At 34.2% G+C, this 18,812-nt stretch overlaps 1 protein-coding gene across 3 annotated transcripts in view; it reads left to right on the top strand.

The window, feature by feature from the left end:
* Window positions 1–15,877, top strand: part of CSMD3 (CUB and Sushi multiple domains 3) — a 1,308,251-nt gene extending 1,292,374 nt beyond the window's left edge. For all 3 annotated transcript variants that reach the window (XM_030937706.1, XM_030937708.1, XM_030937707.1), the window contains 5 exons: window positions 1,339–1,497; window positions 4,207–4,319; window positions 7,260–7,347; window positions 9,926–10,061; window positions 13,869–15,877. In XM_030937706.1, coding sequence (XP_030793566.1) covers window positions 1,339–1,497; window positions 4,207–4,319; window positions 7,260–7,347; window positions 9,926–10,061; window positions 13,869–14,028 — 656 coding nt within the window. In that variant the 3' untranslated portion in view covers window positions 14,029–15,877. The remainder of the gene's footprint in view (window positions 1–1,338; window positions 1,498–4,206; window positions 4,320–7,259; window positions 7,348–9,925; window positions 10,062–13,868) is intronic.
* The last annotated feature ends 2,935 nt before the right edge of the window (window positions 15,878–18,812 follow it).

Genomic DNA, 18,812 nt, shown 5'->3' with positions numbered 1-18,812 from the left:
AATTATAAATCTTAGTAAAATTATTTATAAAAATTATATGGCAAATAGCATGTTATTTGAGAAAACCTTCAGCAGTATTTCATTTAAAATCATGAATCAGACACAGTGATTACATTACTCCAAAGTAATCAGAATGGAAGTTGGCAATGGTATCAAAGTAAGGAGCTATATTGCTTATAAATTATCATGGAAATAAAAAGTTGTTACTGAAATATTCAGTAAAAACTCAACTCTTAGGGTATTTTTATGCTGATCCGCCACAGTGGTTTTGCTTTCTTGATTTAATAGAATTCAGGGAATACACAGCTTGTAACAGAAATCCCTGTGATCTGACTGGTAAGAAGTGTGATACATGCATATATCAGATGAAAAATCATCAATAACTTGTTAGACAAATTAAAAAAAAGGAGTTTTTTCCTAAATCCACTTCATTCACTCATTCATCTAAAGAAAACTGGGCCCCTTGAATACATGATTTCTAGGGATGCGCTATGCTGTGAGGTATAGGATTAATGCAGTTTCTCTTAGCTGCTGTGCAGGAGCTATGTAGACTTTGACATAACTAATTTATATAACTCTAAATACATAAATAATTTATATAAATACAATGAGTCTTTTTGGCTAGTATCTAAAATAGTGTTTTTTCTTTAGATGAAAATTTTATGAGCTTTAGAATTTTCTTTGATTCTACCACAATATATCTCTCACCCTTGAGAGTCCAACAATACTAGTGACAATTTCTAAAAATACCTGTATACTTCAAAGCTGTCAATATGATAGAGCCCGGTTCTTCTTCAGGAGCATCTGTTATTAGAAGAACTAAACTCAGTATTCTATAAGGGGGAACACAGAAGCACTGCCTCATAATAATTTTGCAGGACCTTTCTGCAAAGGTGGAATTAACTCTTTGCTATTCCTCTTAAAAATCTATTCCCACTGCTAGAAAAAAAAAGCAGGCCTCTTGGGACTTGTGTATAGTTTTACTGCCATGGTGCTGTGAAATTATTTTATTTTCCTTCAGAAAGAAATATACTGTATAAAAGACCAAATATAAGTGAAGTTTATATTTACCTGGGTTCTAAAAATAAACCTAATGTCTTTAACTGGTGTTTTCTATTTCTCTCTTATCGATAACATATGAACAAATCTAGATTATTACAATGTTGATTTATTCTAAAAAATGGAAACACTTTTATATGAAGAATTAATTTTGTAACACATTCAACATTATTGTGTATTTAGCAATACATCATTATTCAATAAACTAATACTCTATTTAATGCTTATATTTATATGGCATTGTATAATTAATGTGTAGTATATTTAATCTATTCACAGTTCCCGATGATGTATTTGCCCAGAATTATATATGGAAAGGCTCTTACAATTTCAAAGGAAGGAAACAACCCATGACCTTGACGGTTACTAGTTTCAATGCTTCCACTGGGAGAGTTAACGCAACACTGAGCAATAGCAACATGGAGCTGCTACTTTCAGGTATCGCAACACAAACAGCAATGAAATATACCTTCATGCCTTTATTTCTATTATGATTTCATCATTTTTATTAATGCTTTTTATATGGTGAAATGTTTATTTTGATGCATTTGCTTTTGATGACATTCATATCCACTCAGAACCAAGGTTTTCTGGGTTTTGGACTGATTAATGAATATTACTACAGAAATATAAAACTAGTTTTAAAATAAGTTCCTTCAATAATTTTTGGTAGCTAGAATTAGATGTCATATATTAGATCATAACTTTTAATTTAGGTATGAATGCAACAAATCTTTCTCTATTCTCATAAAACCACAGAGAACAAATCAGTGATTTCTCAACTATTCTGTGGCCACAAAACTATTTCTTCAAATGACCATGTTTAGATGGATATCCAATATTTAAGACAAATAAAGATAGAGCTATACTTGTTTAAATAGGCATAAGGGAACCAAAGCCTGGTCAATCTCCTTAAGTTTCTGTTTTCTCTGTCCAGTACACACATCTCTTATTATCTCTGATTGCACTGGTTTTCCTAACACTCAGATATTCTCTCAAAAGTCACCTCCTCAAGCAATACTCCCAGTGAGCTGACCTAAAGGAACCTTTGTATTAAAAATGCTGTCAGACATATTCTTAGTTTTAGGCAGCCTTACCCTGTTTTTTTCTTTTCAATATTTGAAATTGTATTTGTTATATTTATTATTTATTATGTGTCTATATTCTAACAATATAAAATAAATTCTAAGAAAGTTCTTTGCCTTCCAACTTAATATTGTATTCCCAGAGACTAGCAGAACATCTGAGACAAAATAGGCCTCAATAAATATTTTCAAATTAATGCATTTGAATTATAATTGCTCTCATTTTTCAAAATGAGGCACTATATTTGATATTGCAAATATGAAATATATACTGTAAAATTCTTGTCTATGTATATAATCCATATAAATATTAATAATGATATAATTTGTGCTGTAAGAAATGGAAAATAAAATTATACTCATTGATTTTATAAGTTTTAGAAGAAAATATATTGAGTGTCATTCTTATTGATTGATCCTCCATTAAACACAAAGTAAAAATATTAGAATTTAATATATAGTATAATTTTTAAAATACATATAATTACATCATATTAATCAAAAGAAACTTTAAATGAATGAAACATTCATTTAAATACATTTCAATTGTGACTAATGCTTTATTTAACTTTGATGTGTTAACAAAGTTTTTCTTTATTTTCTATAAAAGAGACCAAAATAAATGTATACTTATTCTAATCTAGATGGACGAGTTTTCTATATATATAGAAAGACAAATAATTAGATTAATTTGCTTTCACTTACTGTCTCCATATAAACTAATTGTAGTGATTTTTCAGCAATATTATTATTGATTACTTTTATGTCTTCCGCCTATTGATTATAATTTACCTTAGGCCATGATCTATGTCTCATTATCTTTTCATACCCCGCATATTATGGTGCCCTATTACATAGGTGAACAATTAAGTTAGAATGAATGAATACAGTCAAGTTTTAAACAACGGTTAATCAGATATTTTTCTTAGATCCTATTTTCTATTATTTCCCTAAACATGTTTGCACTCCAGCTTATTGCCACCCTTAGAACACTTACTGTGTAAAAATCATTGTATATATTTTTGCTTCTCTTTCTTATGCCATTGCTTGTATTTACCTTCCCAAATTAAAAATCCTACTTTATTTTTAAGAACCAGTTCAAATACCTTTTTTTTTTTCTTTGAGATGGGATCTTGCTCTGTCACCCAGTCTGGAGTGCAGTGGTGCCATCTTGGCTCACTGCAACCTCTGGCTCCTGAGCTCAAGCCATCCTCCCACCTCAGCCTCCTGAGCAGCTGGGACTACAGGTGCGTGCCACCACGGCTGGCTAATTAAATTTTTTTTTTTTTTTTTTTTTTTTTTTTTGGTAAAGATGGGGTTTTGCCGTGTTGCTTAGGCTGGTCTGGAACTCCTAAGCTCATACTTTTGGACTTAAGCGATCCGTCCGCTTTGGCTTCCGAAAGTGCTGGCATTACAGGTATGAGCCACTGTGCTTGGCCCTCCAGTGCTTTTCCTTAATAACTATTCCTTGATCCTTCCAGTGTGAAATGATCTCTCTCTGGCTTTTAATTTATCACATTCTCTCATGTGTTTTATTTAGCTGTCTACCTTACTTATATCTCCTTATACCTCCTACTTTGTTAGAAATTATTAAAAATAGGAACAACATATATTCCTATATGCTGCTGTAACTCAAGCAGCACCTAGATCACTCTTTTTTCACAGAGTTGGCACCTAATTTATTATTAAGGAAAATATCAGGAATTTTAGCACTGGATTTGTATGCTTGAAAATTTTAGAATCTGATTGTGGGAAGAAATAATTTTGTTTTGAATATCATGGGATGATGTTATTAAGAACACTAGTGCTTAATTGTGATAGCATAGGTAATTTAAGCCCCACAATTAAGAAATAAGTTGAGGATTTCAGAAGACAGATAAATCAATGTATATTACATGATTTGCAAAGAGCATTATAGGTTAAGCCATCCTTGACTTGCCCTTGTTTTATTTCTTCTTTTATTACATATCTTTACATAATCTATTTAAGGAATGATAGATAATAAAATGAAGTATAACTATTTACAAAGTTAAGTAGACTGAAGTGTCCTTGCATTTTACAGGGGTATATAAAAGCCAGGAAGCTCGCCTAATGTTACGCATATATCTTATTAAAGTACCTGCTCATGCTTCTGTGAAAAAAATGAAGGAAGAAAATTGGGCAATGGATGGCTTTGTAAGTATAGTTATTTTAACATCTGCTGCTGATTTTAATGATAAATTTATAGCTTGTTCAGGAAAGGAGAGTTTTCTAAATTTAGCTAATTATGAATACATACACATACATATATATTAGTAAATATAAATATTTAGTATTCTAAAGTACGAGCCTAGGAATACTGGATACTGATGTGCTTTGCTTACTTTTTGCGTGTGTGTATGGTGTGGGGGTGGGTGTATGCGTGTGTGTGTGGGGGGCTGTATGTGTGTGTGGGAGGGGTATGGGTGGATGTGGGTGTGTGTATGTGTGTGTGTGCTGATCTGCATTTAGTTTTTCACTGATTTCACCAAATACATTCCATCTACAGTCAGCACTATGATAAATAAATCTGGATAAAATATAATTCAATATTTGGAACCACTACTACTTAAGGAATATGCAACATATTTAGAAAGTGCATCAGAAAATTAAATATTCCTGTTATATTGAAGCATGAATTTAGGCTATTTTATAAAGTCCACGAAAAGGAACTTATGTGAGCTGCTTCCTGTTGGGAGACAGTTACTGTAGCTTCACCATGGAGTCACTTCTTCTATTAAGTGATTTATGTGAGTGGAGTTTTAAGATTGACAGTGGAAAACACAAGGGCCAGGAGTCTTTGCTGAAGAGTCAGCATGAGAAATCTGACTGTATCCTCTCTAGTGCCAAGCCTTTTTTTTTTGTAAGGAAAACTTAATGGTAAAGAAGATACTGTAGTGGGTCATAGGCTACTATGTAGTAGCCTTCGATAAGTTTCAATAAGCCTTCAATACGTTCAAGAAACCTACTATCTAGTAAGCTTCAATAAGTTTGGTTCCTGAGGAAAAAAAAGTGTTCATCCTATTTCTGCATTCTGTATTCATGGAGTTGGGAACTAACTCAAATCTTCAATGCACTCAGATTGTTTAATTGTATTATTTTATGTAGGAAACAAAGTGAATTGATTCAATAAGATATTAGAGTTTGAGCTTCTCTTTAGAAGTACTTTATTTTTTTAAAGTGGCCACACCCAGAGTATAATGTCTGATAATAAAGAATAAATCACTTGTTGTGTAATGTCAGACTTCCAGGGGTGGTTTGGTATCCTTTGCTTTTTAGAGTGAGGATTCAAGATTTTTACAACTTTTATAATAATGTTCATGACTTAGGTAACTAGTTGCCATTAATTAACATAAATTTCAGATACATCACTTTACTACTTAGTAGTAGGAATTGCTGAAATGTAACATTTCCTATTTTACTTATGAGATCAAATTGCATTATGCATAGAAAGTACTTTTTAAATATAATATTTTATACAAATGCAAGGCGCATGTAGTATTTAGCATTGGCAACATTAGACGTAGCCATGAAGCCTCTGGGTCAAACAATAATAAGTATGTAGTTATTTGTCATTTGTAATCGGTTAGCTGTGGAGGCACTACTTGAGGCTGTGGCATTAAGTCCAGGTCTTCATGTCTTATCATCTCATTTTGGGGCAGCGTCTGAAAGGGCACTTGCTGCCTAGAGCGTGTACTTCTCTTGTCAGAAGTCCAAAACTCTCAGAGGAGCAAGTGGTTCTGAAATAAGCTGGGATTCTGAAATAAGTTCAAATCCATTGACTTATGCCTTTTTCTTGCAGCTCAATGTAGATATAAGTCACGTATCCTACAATTCACCCACTTAAAAATGTGCAATTCAGTGGTTTTTAGTATATGCACACATATATGTAACCCTTATCATAGCTGATTTTAAAATACTTTTTTTTTTTTTTTTTTTGAGCAGAGTCTTACTCTGTTGCCTAGGCTGGAGTGCACTGGCATGATCTCGGCTCACTACAACCTCCACCTCCCAGGTTCAAGGGATTCTCCTGCCTCAGCCTCCTGAGTAGCTGGGATTACAGGCACACACCACCACCTCTGGCTAATTTTTGTAATTTTAGTAGAGATGGGGGTTTCACCATGTTGGCTAGGCTGCTCTCAAACTCCTGACCTCAAGTGATTCGCCCGCCTTGGCCTCCCAAAGTGTTGTAATTACAGGCATGAGCCACCTCTCCCAGACTAGAATACTTTCTTCATGTTATAAAGAAACTCCACAGCCTTTAGCTATCAATCCCTGCCTTACATTCGCAAATCAGCTCTAAGTAACCACTAATCTATTTTCTGTCTGTATAGATTTACCTGTTCTGACTTTCATATGAATGGAATCATATAATATGTGGCCTTTTGTGGCTGGCTTCTTCCACTTGGTGTGATGGGAAGTATGGCTCTTAAGGCCTAGGCTTGCAACTGAACTATTGTCAGTCCCAACCCCACGCTCCAGAGGCCCAAGCAAGTCACAGGACCAAGCCCCAACTCAATGAGATAGGGATATAACTATTTACAAAGTTAAGTAGACTGAAGTGTCCTTGCATTTTACAGGGGTATGTAAAAGCCAGGAAGCTCGCCTAATGTTATGCATATATCTTATTAAAGTACCTGCTCATGCTTCTGTGAAAAAAATGAAGGAAGAACTCAATGAGATAGGGAGTAAACTCTTCTCATGAAGATTGAGGGAGCGGGGATGTGGAACTGTAATAGAATTTACAAAGTACAGTATTTCTATGTTTTAATTTTTAATTGATCATTGTATTTCATCATGTCATTGCTTTTTATTGACAGCAGATGTCTTAACCTATAAGAAATCTATAACTCTGTATCACACATTAATAACCAATCACTTTTTTGTATATCATAATTACTTCAAATTAGAAAATTTACTTTTGCTTTTAATGATGGAAAATGTGCACAACGTGCTATGTTTTGCAAAGGAGGAAAATATAGAAGAAAGGGACTTGTGATAATATTCATTTCAGAATAAAATTGTGTATTTATTAAGGCTGGGAAAACATAGCTATGACCAGTATTCAAATATATTTGGTTCTTTAAATATTTTTAGGTTTCTGCTGAGCCTGATGGAGCTACTTATGTATTTCAAGGATTTATTCAAGGCAAAGATTATGGACAATTTGGCCTACAAAGACTGGGTAATTTATTCATTTTGATTTTCATGAACTTCTGTTATTATTCCAGACATCATAAAAAAAAGACTGTGGATTCTGTACATTAGGCACACTTACTACATTGTAAATTCTGCACTGCCAGGACTATGCATTGTTCCTTTGATAACCCTTTTAAATAATGACATCCTACAAAATATCTGATCTTTATATACCAACTCTGTACAGTGTTTAGATTTTCATGATATTTCTAATAAATATGACAAGCTGACTTGCCTTTAAGCATGTAAAAAGGAGAAAAAGTGATATAGATAAAAAAGAAAATATTAAACTGTAAATTATTTTATCGTATCTCATGAGAACTGTGCTGCTTTTCTTCAGTTTGAATATTGTCACAGTTTTCACTCCTCTGAAAATGCAGTGACACTTTCAGAAACTCATAGGGTCTGGAAAAAGAAAATAACTTTGAGGAATGGGCCTCTTTTGGGGACTTGGTGCTCTTCAAATATGTAAATTTTCTGCAATGGGAAGCAAAGAACTTTGTCATTTTTATTTCCAACTCTTCTATATATATGTAAACCTTTAATGGTCTTGCAAGAATGTGTTTATACACATAGCTTTTGGTGTATAATTATCCTAAGGTCTACTGTCTCCCATTATTTATACTGTGACAGGGATACACTAAGAATAAATTCAGGCTCTAAAAATTATTATTTGACATTTATCTTTTAAGAAATTAACTTTTTTTTTTGATACAGAGTCATGCTCTTATTACCCAGGCTGGAGTGCAATGGCGCAGTCTTGGCTCACTGCAACCTCTGCCTCCCCGATTCAAGGGGATCTCCTGTTTCAGCCTCCCAAGTTGCTGGGATTATGGCTAGGTATTTTTAGTAGAAACAGGGTTTCACCATGTTGGCCAGGTGGGTTTCAAACTCCAGACCTCAGGTGATCTGCCTTCTGGCCTCTCAAAGTGCTGGGATTACAGGCCAAAAATGAACTTTTTTAAAATTTTGAACTTTTACATAGCTGTACTACGTCACAGGAAAAATAAGGTGAAAAGTAAGATACTAATTTTCTTTAACCTCGACAAAGATGAGGTTTAGTTAAATGTAACTGTTTATCAAAAATATAAATTAGCTTTCTCTACATGAAAAATAATAAGATGCCATTTACATCACATCCTGCCTGTGTTCGTCTTAAAAACAGGATGAAACACTCATTAACATAGTGCATTTATACAGTTGTGTAATTCAGTGCTGAATATTTTCATGTAATATTCTCCAAAGTGTCTCAAACACTACAAGTCTGAAGCAGAACCCATAACAAAGGAACTATTTCCTTTTGAGAAAGAACTGCTAGCTATTTCCTTTTCCCTCATTCCTGTGCAAATGTGTAGACAAACACGGATTTTCTCATTTCCTAACTCTGCGGATGCCATCGGCATTTATTGAGCTTCAAGTAGAATACTTGTAATCCTGTGTCTTCTTGCCTCTTACATCCACATAAACAAGTTCTGTTAATTTTCATTAAGAAATCTTCCTCAAATCTATTGTCCCATGTACTTTCTAGCTTCCTAGTGCTCTAGTTTACATTTTAATTCCTTTTTTTTTAAATCTCAATTGTCACTACAATCTTCTAACTACACCTGATTGCAGTTTGTATTCCCTGAAGTCCATCCTACTACAGTCATGTTCTAAACCTCATGTCATATCACTGGGTCTTTTATTTCTAAACACCTTCATTTGTTCCTCACTGAGGTGGATAGTAACTCTGGCCAGGTGCCATCGCTCACGCCTATAATCCCAGCACTTTGGGAAACTAAGACAGGTGGATCACTTGAGTTCAGGAGTTCAAGATCAGCATGGGCAACATGGTGAAAACCCATGTCTACAAAAAATACAAAAGTTAGCCAGGTGTGATTGCATGTGCCTGCAGTCCCAGCTACTTGAGAGGCTGAGACAGGAAGATCGCTTGAACCAGGGAGGTGGAGGCTGCAGTCAGCCATGACCACTCCAATGCACTGCAGCCTGGGTGACAAAGTGAGACCGTGTCTCAAGAAAAAAAAAGAAAAAAAGAAAAAAAAGTTTGGGTTTGTCAGAATGATATTTATTCCCTTTTATAGTCTAGCCATAGTTTATTGTTTTAACCTCCCACTCCTATCTCATGTCAGTGCTTGTCACATCCACTACCTAAGTCACTTACCTTCCCACTTCTAGGCTTATGATGATTTTTCAAGTCGATGTTGTATGTCCTCCAGAATTACTCCTTTCCTTTCTAAAACACATTGACCGTTAATTCATGCTTGATATATACACTTATTAGTATCTCCATACGTCTTCCCACTATTGTATAAACTCCTTAGTTCAGGGACTCTGCTTATTTTTCAGTCTCTACCCTTTCCTGGAAAAACATATCTTCTACATAAAAGGCATTGTCCAAACATATGTGAAAATGAGTTGAAGGAGTTTCATGAATTATTTTTGTTTACTATGTGATTTCCAGGTAGATGTCTTGAGAATGGAAGAAATTAGTTGATTCATGGGAGTAGAAATTAATTATGATAAAAAGTTGATTTTGTATTTATAATTTATTTTTTATTTTGTAGGACTGAATATATCAGAAGGTTTAAATTCTTCAAATCAGCCTCATGGTACAAATAGTAGTTCTGTGGCCATTGCTATTCTTGTGCCTTTTTTTGCACTTATATTTGCAGGATTTGGATTTTATCTTTATAAACAAAGGTAAGCTCATTGATTTTTAGCTACAAAATGTTTCCCAAATCTATTTTTCATATTATTTCTGCTGCTGTAGCTCAAATCTTAATTTCAGATTTTTTCTGTGTTGTTGAAATCTCTGTGTGTTAACTATTGCTATAGCCATTGAAAAACTTATTTCCCCTAACCACCCCTGCAACACTACATACAACGTAACAAAAGCGCTCTTTTAAATTGCACAAGTATTCAGTGTAACCTTTCTTTTGCCTGTCAATTTCCTGACGTGGACCTAATTGTAGAAGTTATTTCTACATTATCTATAATGAGACTTTAGAGACAGAAAATCTAGGTTAAAGTTTAAATTGAAGAGGTAATATCTACTGCCAGATACATTTAGAAAACTAGGAAGAAGCTTGTGTTCAAACCTCTTAGTTCATATAAAAACACTAACTGATTTTACCCAGGCAGACAGATGGCAAAATCCTCTAATCTACTCATTCATCTTCTGTTGCTTTTTGGTGAATTGCAATTAATATATCTGTGATAGATCTAATATATAGCTGTACATACTATTAGTAGATCCTGTTCTCTCAGTCCATTACAAATCCTGGTGAATGCTTTACTATGTCCCACTATTTGGGACACTCCGTTATTAAGAGAAAATATGTGGGTAGCCAGATAATTAAATGACTATAATCTAAATGCCTTTCCTACAGAATTGATTTTTTTTTTTTTTTTTTGAGACAGAGTCTCGCTCTGTCACCCAGGATGGAGTGCAGTAGCACAATCTCAGCTTACTGCAAGCTCCACCTCCCGGGTTCACACCATTCTCCTGCCTCAGCCTCCCGAGCAGCAGCTGGGACTACAGGCACCTGCCACCACGCTCGGCTAATCTTTTGTATTTTTAGTAGAGATAGGGTTTCATCTTGTTAGCCAGGATGGTCTCAATCTCCTGACCTCGTGATCCGCCTGCCTCGGCCTTCCAAAGTGCTGGGATTACAGGTGTGAGCCACCGCAAAATTGATATTTTCATTTGGAGTCATTCTGCAACATCTAAGAATGATTTATTTAATATTATATAAATGTGTACTGAATGTGAATTACCAGCTACTTAGGTCTAGCCAATATCAGATTTTATTGATAGATAAAGAATAATCACTAAATTTATTTATAGGACAACCTATGTCAACTTTTTAAAAATTGTGGTAAAATAGATATGACATAAACTTTACCATTTTAACCATTTTAAAGACTACGATTCAGTGGCATTTAGTGCATTCGCAGTCCCATACAACCATCGTTACTGTATATTTCCAAAATATTTTGGAACCCCAAAAATGCCAAAGGGAAATTGTACTCATTAAGTTGTCACTCCTCACTCCCCTCACCCAGCTGCAGGTAACTACAAATCTGTTTGCTTGTTCTGCATATATTTTACATAAATGGAATCATACAATATGTGACATTTTGTATCTGGCTTCTTAAACTTAGCAAAATGTTTTCCAATTTTATCCATGTTATAGCATGCATCAGTACCTCATTCTCTTATATGGCTAAATCATATTCCATTGTATGGATGAATGTGTCCATTCATCAGTTGATGGACATTTGAGTTGTTTCTACCTTTTGACTACTGTGAATAGCGCTGCTGTACACATTTGTGTATAAGTTTTTTTTGAACACTCATTTTCAGTTCTTTTTGATATATACCCAGGAATGAAATTATGGGAATATGTGGCAATTCAATGTTTAATTTACTGAGTAACCATCAAGCTGTTCTACACAGCAGTGGCACAATTTTCCACTACTGTCGACAATGGATAAAGGTTTTGCTTTGTCCAGAGCCTAACCAACACTTGTTATTTTCTGGGTTTTGGGGGCTTTTGTTTGTCTTTTGTTTTTCATTATAGCCATCCCAGTGTATGTAAAGCTTTATCTAATTGTGGTTTTGATTTCCATTTTCATAATTATAAGTGATGTTGAGCATCTTTTTATGTGCTTGTTGGCCCTTTGTCCATCTTTGTTGAAATGCCTATTCAAGCAGTTTGTTCATATATAACTTGGGTTGTTCATCTTATTTGATTGTAAGAATTCTCTCTATATTTTAGACACTAGGCCCTTATCAGATATATGTCCATGGGTTGTATTTTCACTGTCTTGAGAGTGTTCTTTGATGTACAAAAGTTTTCCATTTGATGAAGTTAAATTTATTTTTTTTCCTCTTACCTGTACTTTTGATGTCAAATCCAAGAAACCATTGCCAAATTCAAGGCCATGTGTTTTTCCTAAGAGTTTTATTGATTTAGCTCTTGTGTTTAGGGCTTTGATTCATTTTGAGTTAAATTTTATTCATGGTGTGAAGTTTTAAATCTTGATGATATTTTCCTTCAAGTTGTTGTTGAATATTAAGAAGGGGCAATTATTTTGTATCTTCATGATTATTACCTAATTAGAAGGCAATGATGTTGCTTTTGGTTTTTATTTTAGATCTAGTTTTGAAAAAAAATGTGATCCAGTAGAGTTATAGTATTAGGCACACCTAGTAAGAGCAAGTTATTAGCTTTCTCCCAATAAACCTAAGGTAGTTTCTTTTGTAATTATTGTCATAGAAATCACCTAATATTTTGGAAATATAGATAAATTCAGAAAATGCATTAGTGATAGTAAAATAATATAATGGCAATTACAAATTACAATAAAATTAATAGTTGAAATTTGATTGTTCAGTATAAACAACACCAGACTTGAGAAACGAATTTATTTTAAGATATATCCATTTTAGGAATTAGGCCCCAGAAGCAAATAGCAACAAGTCTATCTTTCTTCCATTACAAATGTGAGCAAGTTATACATGCTTTGTGGGAAAGATAAACAAAATTAGCATTAGTCAAAGGTGGAAGAAATAAAGCAATTAATCAGAATTTCAAGACTAGTATCCTCAACCAACCAACCCAGAATTCATGTGTCTGGTTAACTTAGTGTCAGTCATCTTTTAGAAACTATTTTCAGTACTTTAGTGTGAGTGTAGCCATTTCTTCTTTGACTTTTTGAATTTACATACTTTAATGTGTACCATTTAAAAAATAAAATTGAGTGTTCATGTTTTGGGATACTCCAAAGAACCTTTCCAAATTAGGCCTCAGCATTAATTGTGTACTTTTCAGGGAATCTCCTACTCTTTTTAGTGTGGAACCAACTTTTAATTCAAGTTTCAGATTAAATTTTACCTCCTAAAACATACTTTTTTCTATTACCTTTCCTAAAGTGGCTTCCAGTTACTTTTCATATTAACTATTTTCCTTTTCATTATAATAATTCTCATTAGCTACTATTTTTGGTTTTATTTATTTTTAATTTATTCTTGTTTTCTATCACTACAGTGTGAATTCCCTGAAAGTAAAGACTAGTCTTTAAAAAAAAATTATATACCCAATGCCTAGAATCGTGACTGGTGAATAATAGATGTTCAGTAAATATTTGATGAACAAATAAATAGCAATGAGACTTAAATCCGTCATCATTATTTATACTATAAATGATAAGTCATAATAATTCCTAATTTTGTAAAAAAATTTATTATAGCTATCATATCATGTATTTATATTTATGTTACTAATATTGATGCTGTATATAACTATGTATTATATGTAAAATTAAAAGTTACTCAGGTTTTTAAAGTAACAAGGAAATTGTTCAAGGTTGACTTACTGTGTTAATGATGTCTCAATATTTTTAAGTTACATTATTTGCTAATGCTGTACGTTACGTTTGAGCTGTAGTCTGGTATTTCTGGAAGAAAGTTAACACATAGCTAATCAATGTTCTCATCAACAGGACTGCACCTAAAACACAGTATACAGGATGTTCAGTTCATGAAAATAACAATGGCCAAGCAGCTTTTGAAAATCCCATGTATGACACCAACACGAAGTCAGTGGAAGGGAAGGCAGTACGATTTGATCCCAACTTGAACACGGTTTGCACAATGGTATAACGAGGCAACCTTTGCCTTCTTCAGAAGCTTGGAAATCGACACACAAAACAGTGCACATTTAGTTCACTGCTAAACAAATTAAAGCACACTTTTCAGGACTTGCTGGGTCACCTTTTCCTGAGGAATGATACAGAAGAGTGTTTTTTCATAAACTGGACCATAATTCTTCATGTTTACCATGGAGAGTTTTACAGAAATTTGGCTGCACTCTGAGAGTGCTTACTCACAGTTTATTTGCTTTTTTTAAAAAGGAGATTATTCTAAAACATAAACTTATTTGCATATATTGGAGGAGCATCCACTATCAGTATTTCTGTGCTTTATAAACTATATTAGAGGGACTGGGTTTAAAAAAAAAGATATAGGGTAGAAATAAGAGCTATACTTACAAGAGTCAATAGATCACTGACTTCTCTTTAACTGTCCTGAGCTACATCAGGCCCACAAATCTGTCTTTCATACCACTCTATCTGCCATTCATTCTTGTTAATTGAGGCATTGTTTTCCTTATTTAAGATTGAGTTATGACTTTAAATATTTACGAGCTAATTTATGTCTCAGAAGAAATAAGGTTGCCCATTCCATTTTGAATCTTTCTGTTTTTTATTCTTTAGTATCGTATTGCTCTTCTTCTTTTAGACTGGTTGTCATAGTTTCTGCAAATGGCAAGTTCATTGTGCTACCCTCCCGATTTCCCCATTGTGGAGTAACCAGTATTATTCAGTGAGCTATGGGGTAGTGTTTAACTCCATGCTTCAATATGTTTTTTTCTATTTATTTTTATTATTTTTTAATCCCAAATGTGATAGTAGTTTCAATATGTTTTGTCACCCAAAAGCCATTTGGCTGGCAAAAATTGTCTAGAAAGATTATTATTTTACAGTTATCTGAGACACCAAACTTACCAGTCTTCATTTTACAATATTTTTGAAAGACCAAATAAAATGTCCTAATAATTTATTCTATTTATATCTACATTTCCTTCCAGTTGAGTCTTCAAATTTACTGTTATTTTGACACTTTTAACTTTCATTTAACAATGGATTAGAAAAACATTTTGGTTTAGCCACTAAACATAATGACTGAAAAAAATTGTTATTATAAATCACCAATATAAATTTATTGCCTAAAATTGTGGACTTATCATATATTTATATATTTTTAAATTTCTGTACCTTTATTCTTAAACACCAAGTTTCAGATACAACAGGTTTCTTTCAATGTCAAATTAAGATATGTATTTGTAAGTTATTGGTGGCTCATTTGAACTGTATCATACAGCAATGCCAGCATTTTTATTTAATAGGTCATCGTCTCCCTTTTATAGCATGTTTTACTTCATTGAATGAAATCATGTACCCAGTGTTAACTCTTTGTTGTTGTACCTTTCAAATATGGATAACTCTGTGAACAGTCTCGACTTTTTGTATCATGAGACAGAGTGCCTAAGAGAAACCCTTGCACCTGGGAGCGCTGTTTGGATCTATCTCTACAACATTTAGTGAATTTCTTGTAAACCACTTTGAGATACATTGTTTTGGAAATTCATACAATTTTCTCAACATTGTACTCTACTGGCAGGATGCAGTTTTAAATTTTATGCCATCATTTATTTATTCTTGTTTATTCAAATGACTGCAATAACAATGATTCATTCATTAATGTTAAGGCTAATACATTTAAGATCTTGTTTAAACAATGTTTCTTCTGCAACTGGCTACTCCTCTTATATTAATGCATACACTTTTGTAAAGAAGTATATTTTTATGAAAAGAAACTTTGTAAAAGTATGATGTAAATTTTCAGTGCAATGTAAACAAAATAAAAACGGATAATTGCTTTTGTAAAATGTGTTTTTTCTTCCCAAAAATAAACTGCAACTGTTCAGGTTAGTAAAAGAAATGACCAGCGCACATTCATTTGTTGTTTTTAAAAGTTCCCAAACTGCATATTCTATGCATTTAGTTAGCAACATAATGAAATATGAGCATTTTTCTTCTTTAAATTCCATACTTCCTCAATTATGACACTTTTGGGAAAATTGATTCCAAGTAAATACAGTAGTAACATAAGAACTTCATCTTATGTTGAATGAGTGGTTTGCTAGAAAAATAACAAGAATCCCATCTTAGAAGTTTCCTTAAATGCTAACAGTATGGTCTAAATTTAGTTACATCTGATGATTTCTAATATGTCTGTAGTATATTTTCACACAGATATGTTATCATACTCTTTAGACATGAACTCAAAACTTTTTGAATAGATTAAACTAATACTCAAAAACAAATACCTTTTTGTCAGGATGGAGGATTTCCACAAATAAATGGACCATGTAACAATCTGTATTCAAGAAACTTACTAAGTTTCTATAAATTCAAATTACAAGTTACTAAGTTCAATTTTATTAGATAACTCTTTACAAAACACAGTGTCTTTATATTTTCAGAACCTCAAACTCCAGACTGTATAATCTATCTCTGTTTATTACACTATAGCTTTAGAAAAGTGTGGTTCTTGACATAATTGTAGTTTCTTTGTTAACTTTGTTACCTCCATCTTTCACTCATTTCACATCTATAATTTCACTTGTTGTTCTTCATCTTTTTTTTTATTTTTCTTTGTGTTTTTACTTTTCCTTTTTCTTCCACTTTTTAATTTCTCTCTTCTGCTGTTTTTCTTTCTTTTTTTGTTATTATACTTTAAGTTCTGGGATGTATGTGCAGAATGTGCAGGTTTGTTACATAGGTATACATGTGCCATGGTGCTTTGCTGCACCCATCAACCTGTCATCCACATTAGGTATTTCTCCTAATGTTACCCCTCCCCTAGCCCCTCAGCCCCTGACAGGTCCCAGTGTGTGATGTTCCCCTCCCTATGCCCATATGTTCTCATTGTTCAACACCCACTTATAAGTGAGAATATGTGGTGTTCGGTTTTCTGTTCCTGTGTGTAAGTTTGCTGAGAATGATGGTTTCCAAATTCATCCATGTCCCTGCAAAGGACATGAACTCATTCTTTTTATGGCTGCATAGTATTCCATGATGTATATGTGCCACATTTTCTTTATCCAGTCTATCGTTGATGGGCATTTAGGTTAGTTCTTTTTTTTTTTTTTTCTTTTTTTTTTTTTTGAGACGGAGTCTTGCTCTGTCGCCCAGGCTGGAGTGCAGTGGCCGGATCTCAGCTCACTGCAAGCTCCGCCTCCCGGGTTCACGCCATTCTCCTACCTCAGCCTCCCGAGTAGCTGGGACTACAGGCGCCCGCCAGGTCGCCTGGCTAGTTTTTTGTATTTTTAGTAGAGACGGGGTTTCACCATGTTAGCCAGGATGGTCTTGATCTCCTGACCTCGTGATCCGCCCGTCTCGGCCTCCCAAAGTGCTGGGATTACAGGCTTGAGCCACCGCGCCCGGCTAGGTTAGTTCTAAGTCTTTGCTATTGTGAATACTGCTGCAATAAACGTAAGAGTGCATGTTGTCTTTATAGTAGAATGATTTATAACCTTTAGGGTATATACCCAGTAATGGGATTGTTGGGTCAAATTGTATTTCTAGTTCTAGATCCTTAACGAATCACCACACTGTCTTCCACAATGGTTGAACTAATTTACACTCCCACCAACAGTGTAAAAGCGTTCCTATTTCTCTACATCCTCTCCAGCATTTGCTGTTTCCTGACTTTTTTTTTTTTTTTTTTTTTTTTTTTTTTTTTTCTGAGACGGAGTCTCACTGTGTCACCCAGGCTGGAGTGCAGTGGGGAGCTCTCTGCATACTGCAAGCTCCCCCACCCATGTTCCCGCCGTTCTCCTGCCTCAGCCTCCTGAGTAACTGGGACTACATGTGCCCACCACCATGCCTGGCTAATGTTTTTGTATTTTTAGTAGAGATGGGGTTTCACCATGTTAGCCAGGATGGTCTTGATCTCCTGAACTCGTGATCTGCCTGCCTCAGCCTCCCAAAGTGCTAGGACTACAGGCATGAGCCACCGTGTTCCCTGACTTTTTAATAATTGCTATTCTAACTGGCATGAGATGGTATCTCATTATGGTTTTGATTTGCGTTTCTCTAATGACCAGTGATGATGAGCTTCTTTTCACATGTGTGTTGGCCACATAAATGTCTTCTTTTGAAACTCCCTTTTCATGTCCTTTGTCCACTTTTTGATGGGGTTGTTTTTGTTTTTTCTTGTAAATTTGTTTAAGTTCCTTGTAGATTCTGGATGTTAGCCGTTTGTCAGATGGATAGATAGCAAAAATTTTCTCTCATTCTCTAGGTTGCCTGTTCACTCTGATGATAGTTTCTTTTACTATGCAGAGGCTCATTAGATTAATTAGATCTCATTTGTCAATTGTGGCTTTTGTTGCTATTGCTTTTGGTGTTTTAGTCGTGAAGTCGTCACCCATGCCTATGTCCTGAGGGTATTGTCTAGGTTTTCTTCTAGGGTTTTTATGGTTTTAGGTCTTAAGTTTAAATCTTTCATCCATCTTGAGTTAATTTTTGTCTAAGGTATAAGGAAGGGGTCCAGTTTCAGTTTCCTGAATATGGCTAGCCAGTTTTATCAACACCATTTTTTAAATAGGGGATCCTTTCCCCATTGCTTGTTTTTGTCAGGTTTGTCAAAGATCCAATGGTTGTATATGTGTGGTGTTATTTCTGAGGCCTCTGTTCTGTTCCATTGGTCTATATCTCTGTTTTGGTACCAGTACGATGCTGTTTGGGCTGCTCTAGACTTGTAGTATAGTTTGAAGTCAGGTAGCATGATGCCTCCAGCTATGTTCTTTTTGCTTA

The sequence above is a fragment of the Rhinopithecus roxellana genome, chromosome 9, assembly GCF_007565055.1.
Source record: "Rhinopithecus roxellana isolate Shanxi Qingling chromosome 9, ASM756505v1, whole genome shotgun sequence".
NCBI lineage: Eukaryota > Metazoa > Chordata > Mammalia > Primates > Cercopithecidae > Rhinopithecus > Rhinopithecus roxellana.
Note: the sequence above shows the minus strand (reverse complement) of the source record. Positions and strands in the feature narration are given on the sequence as shown.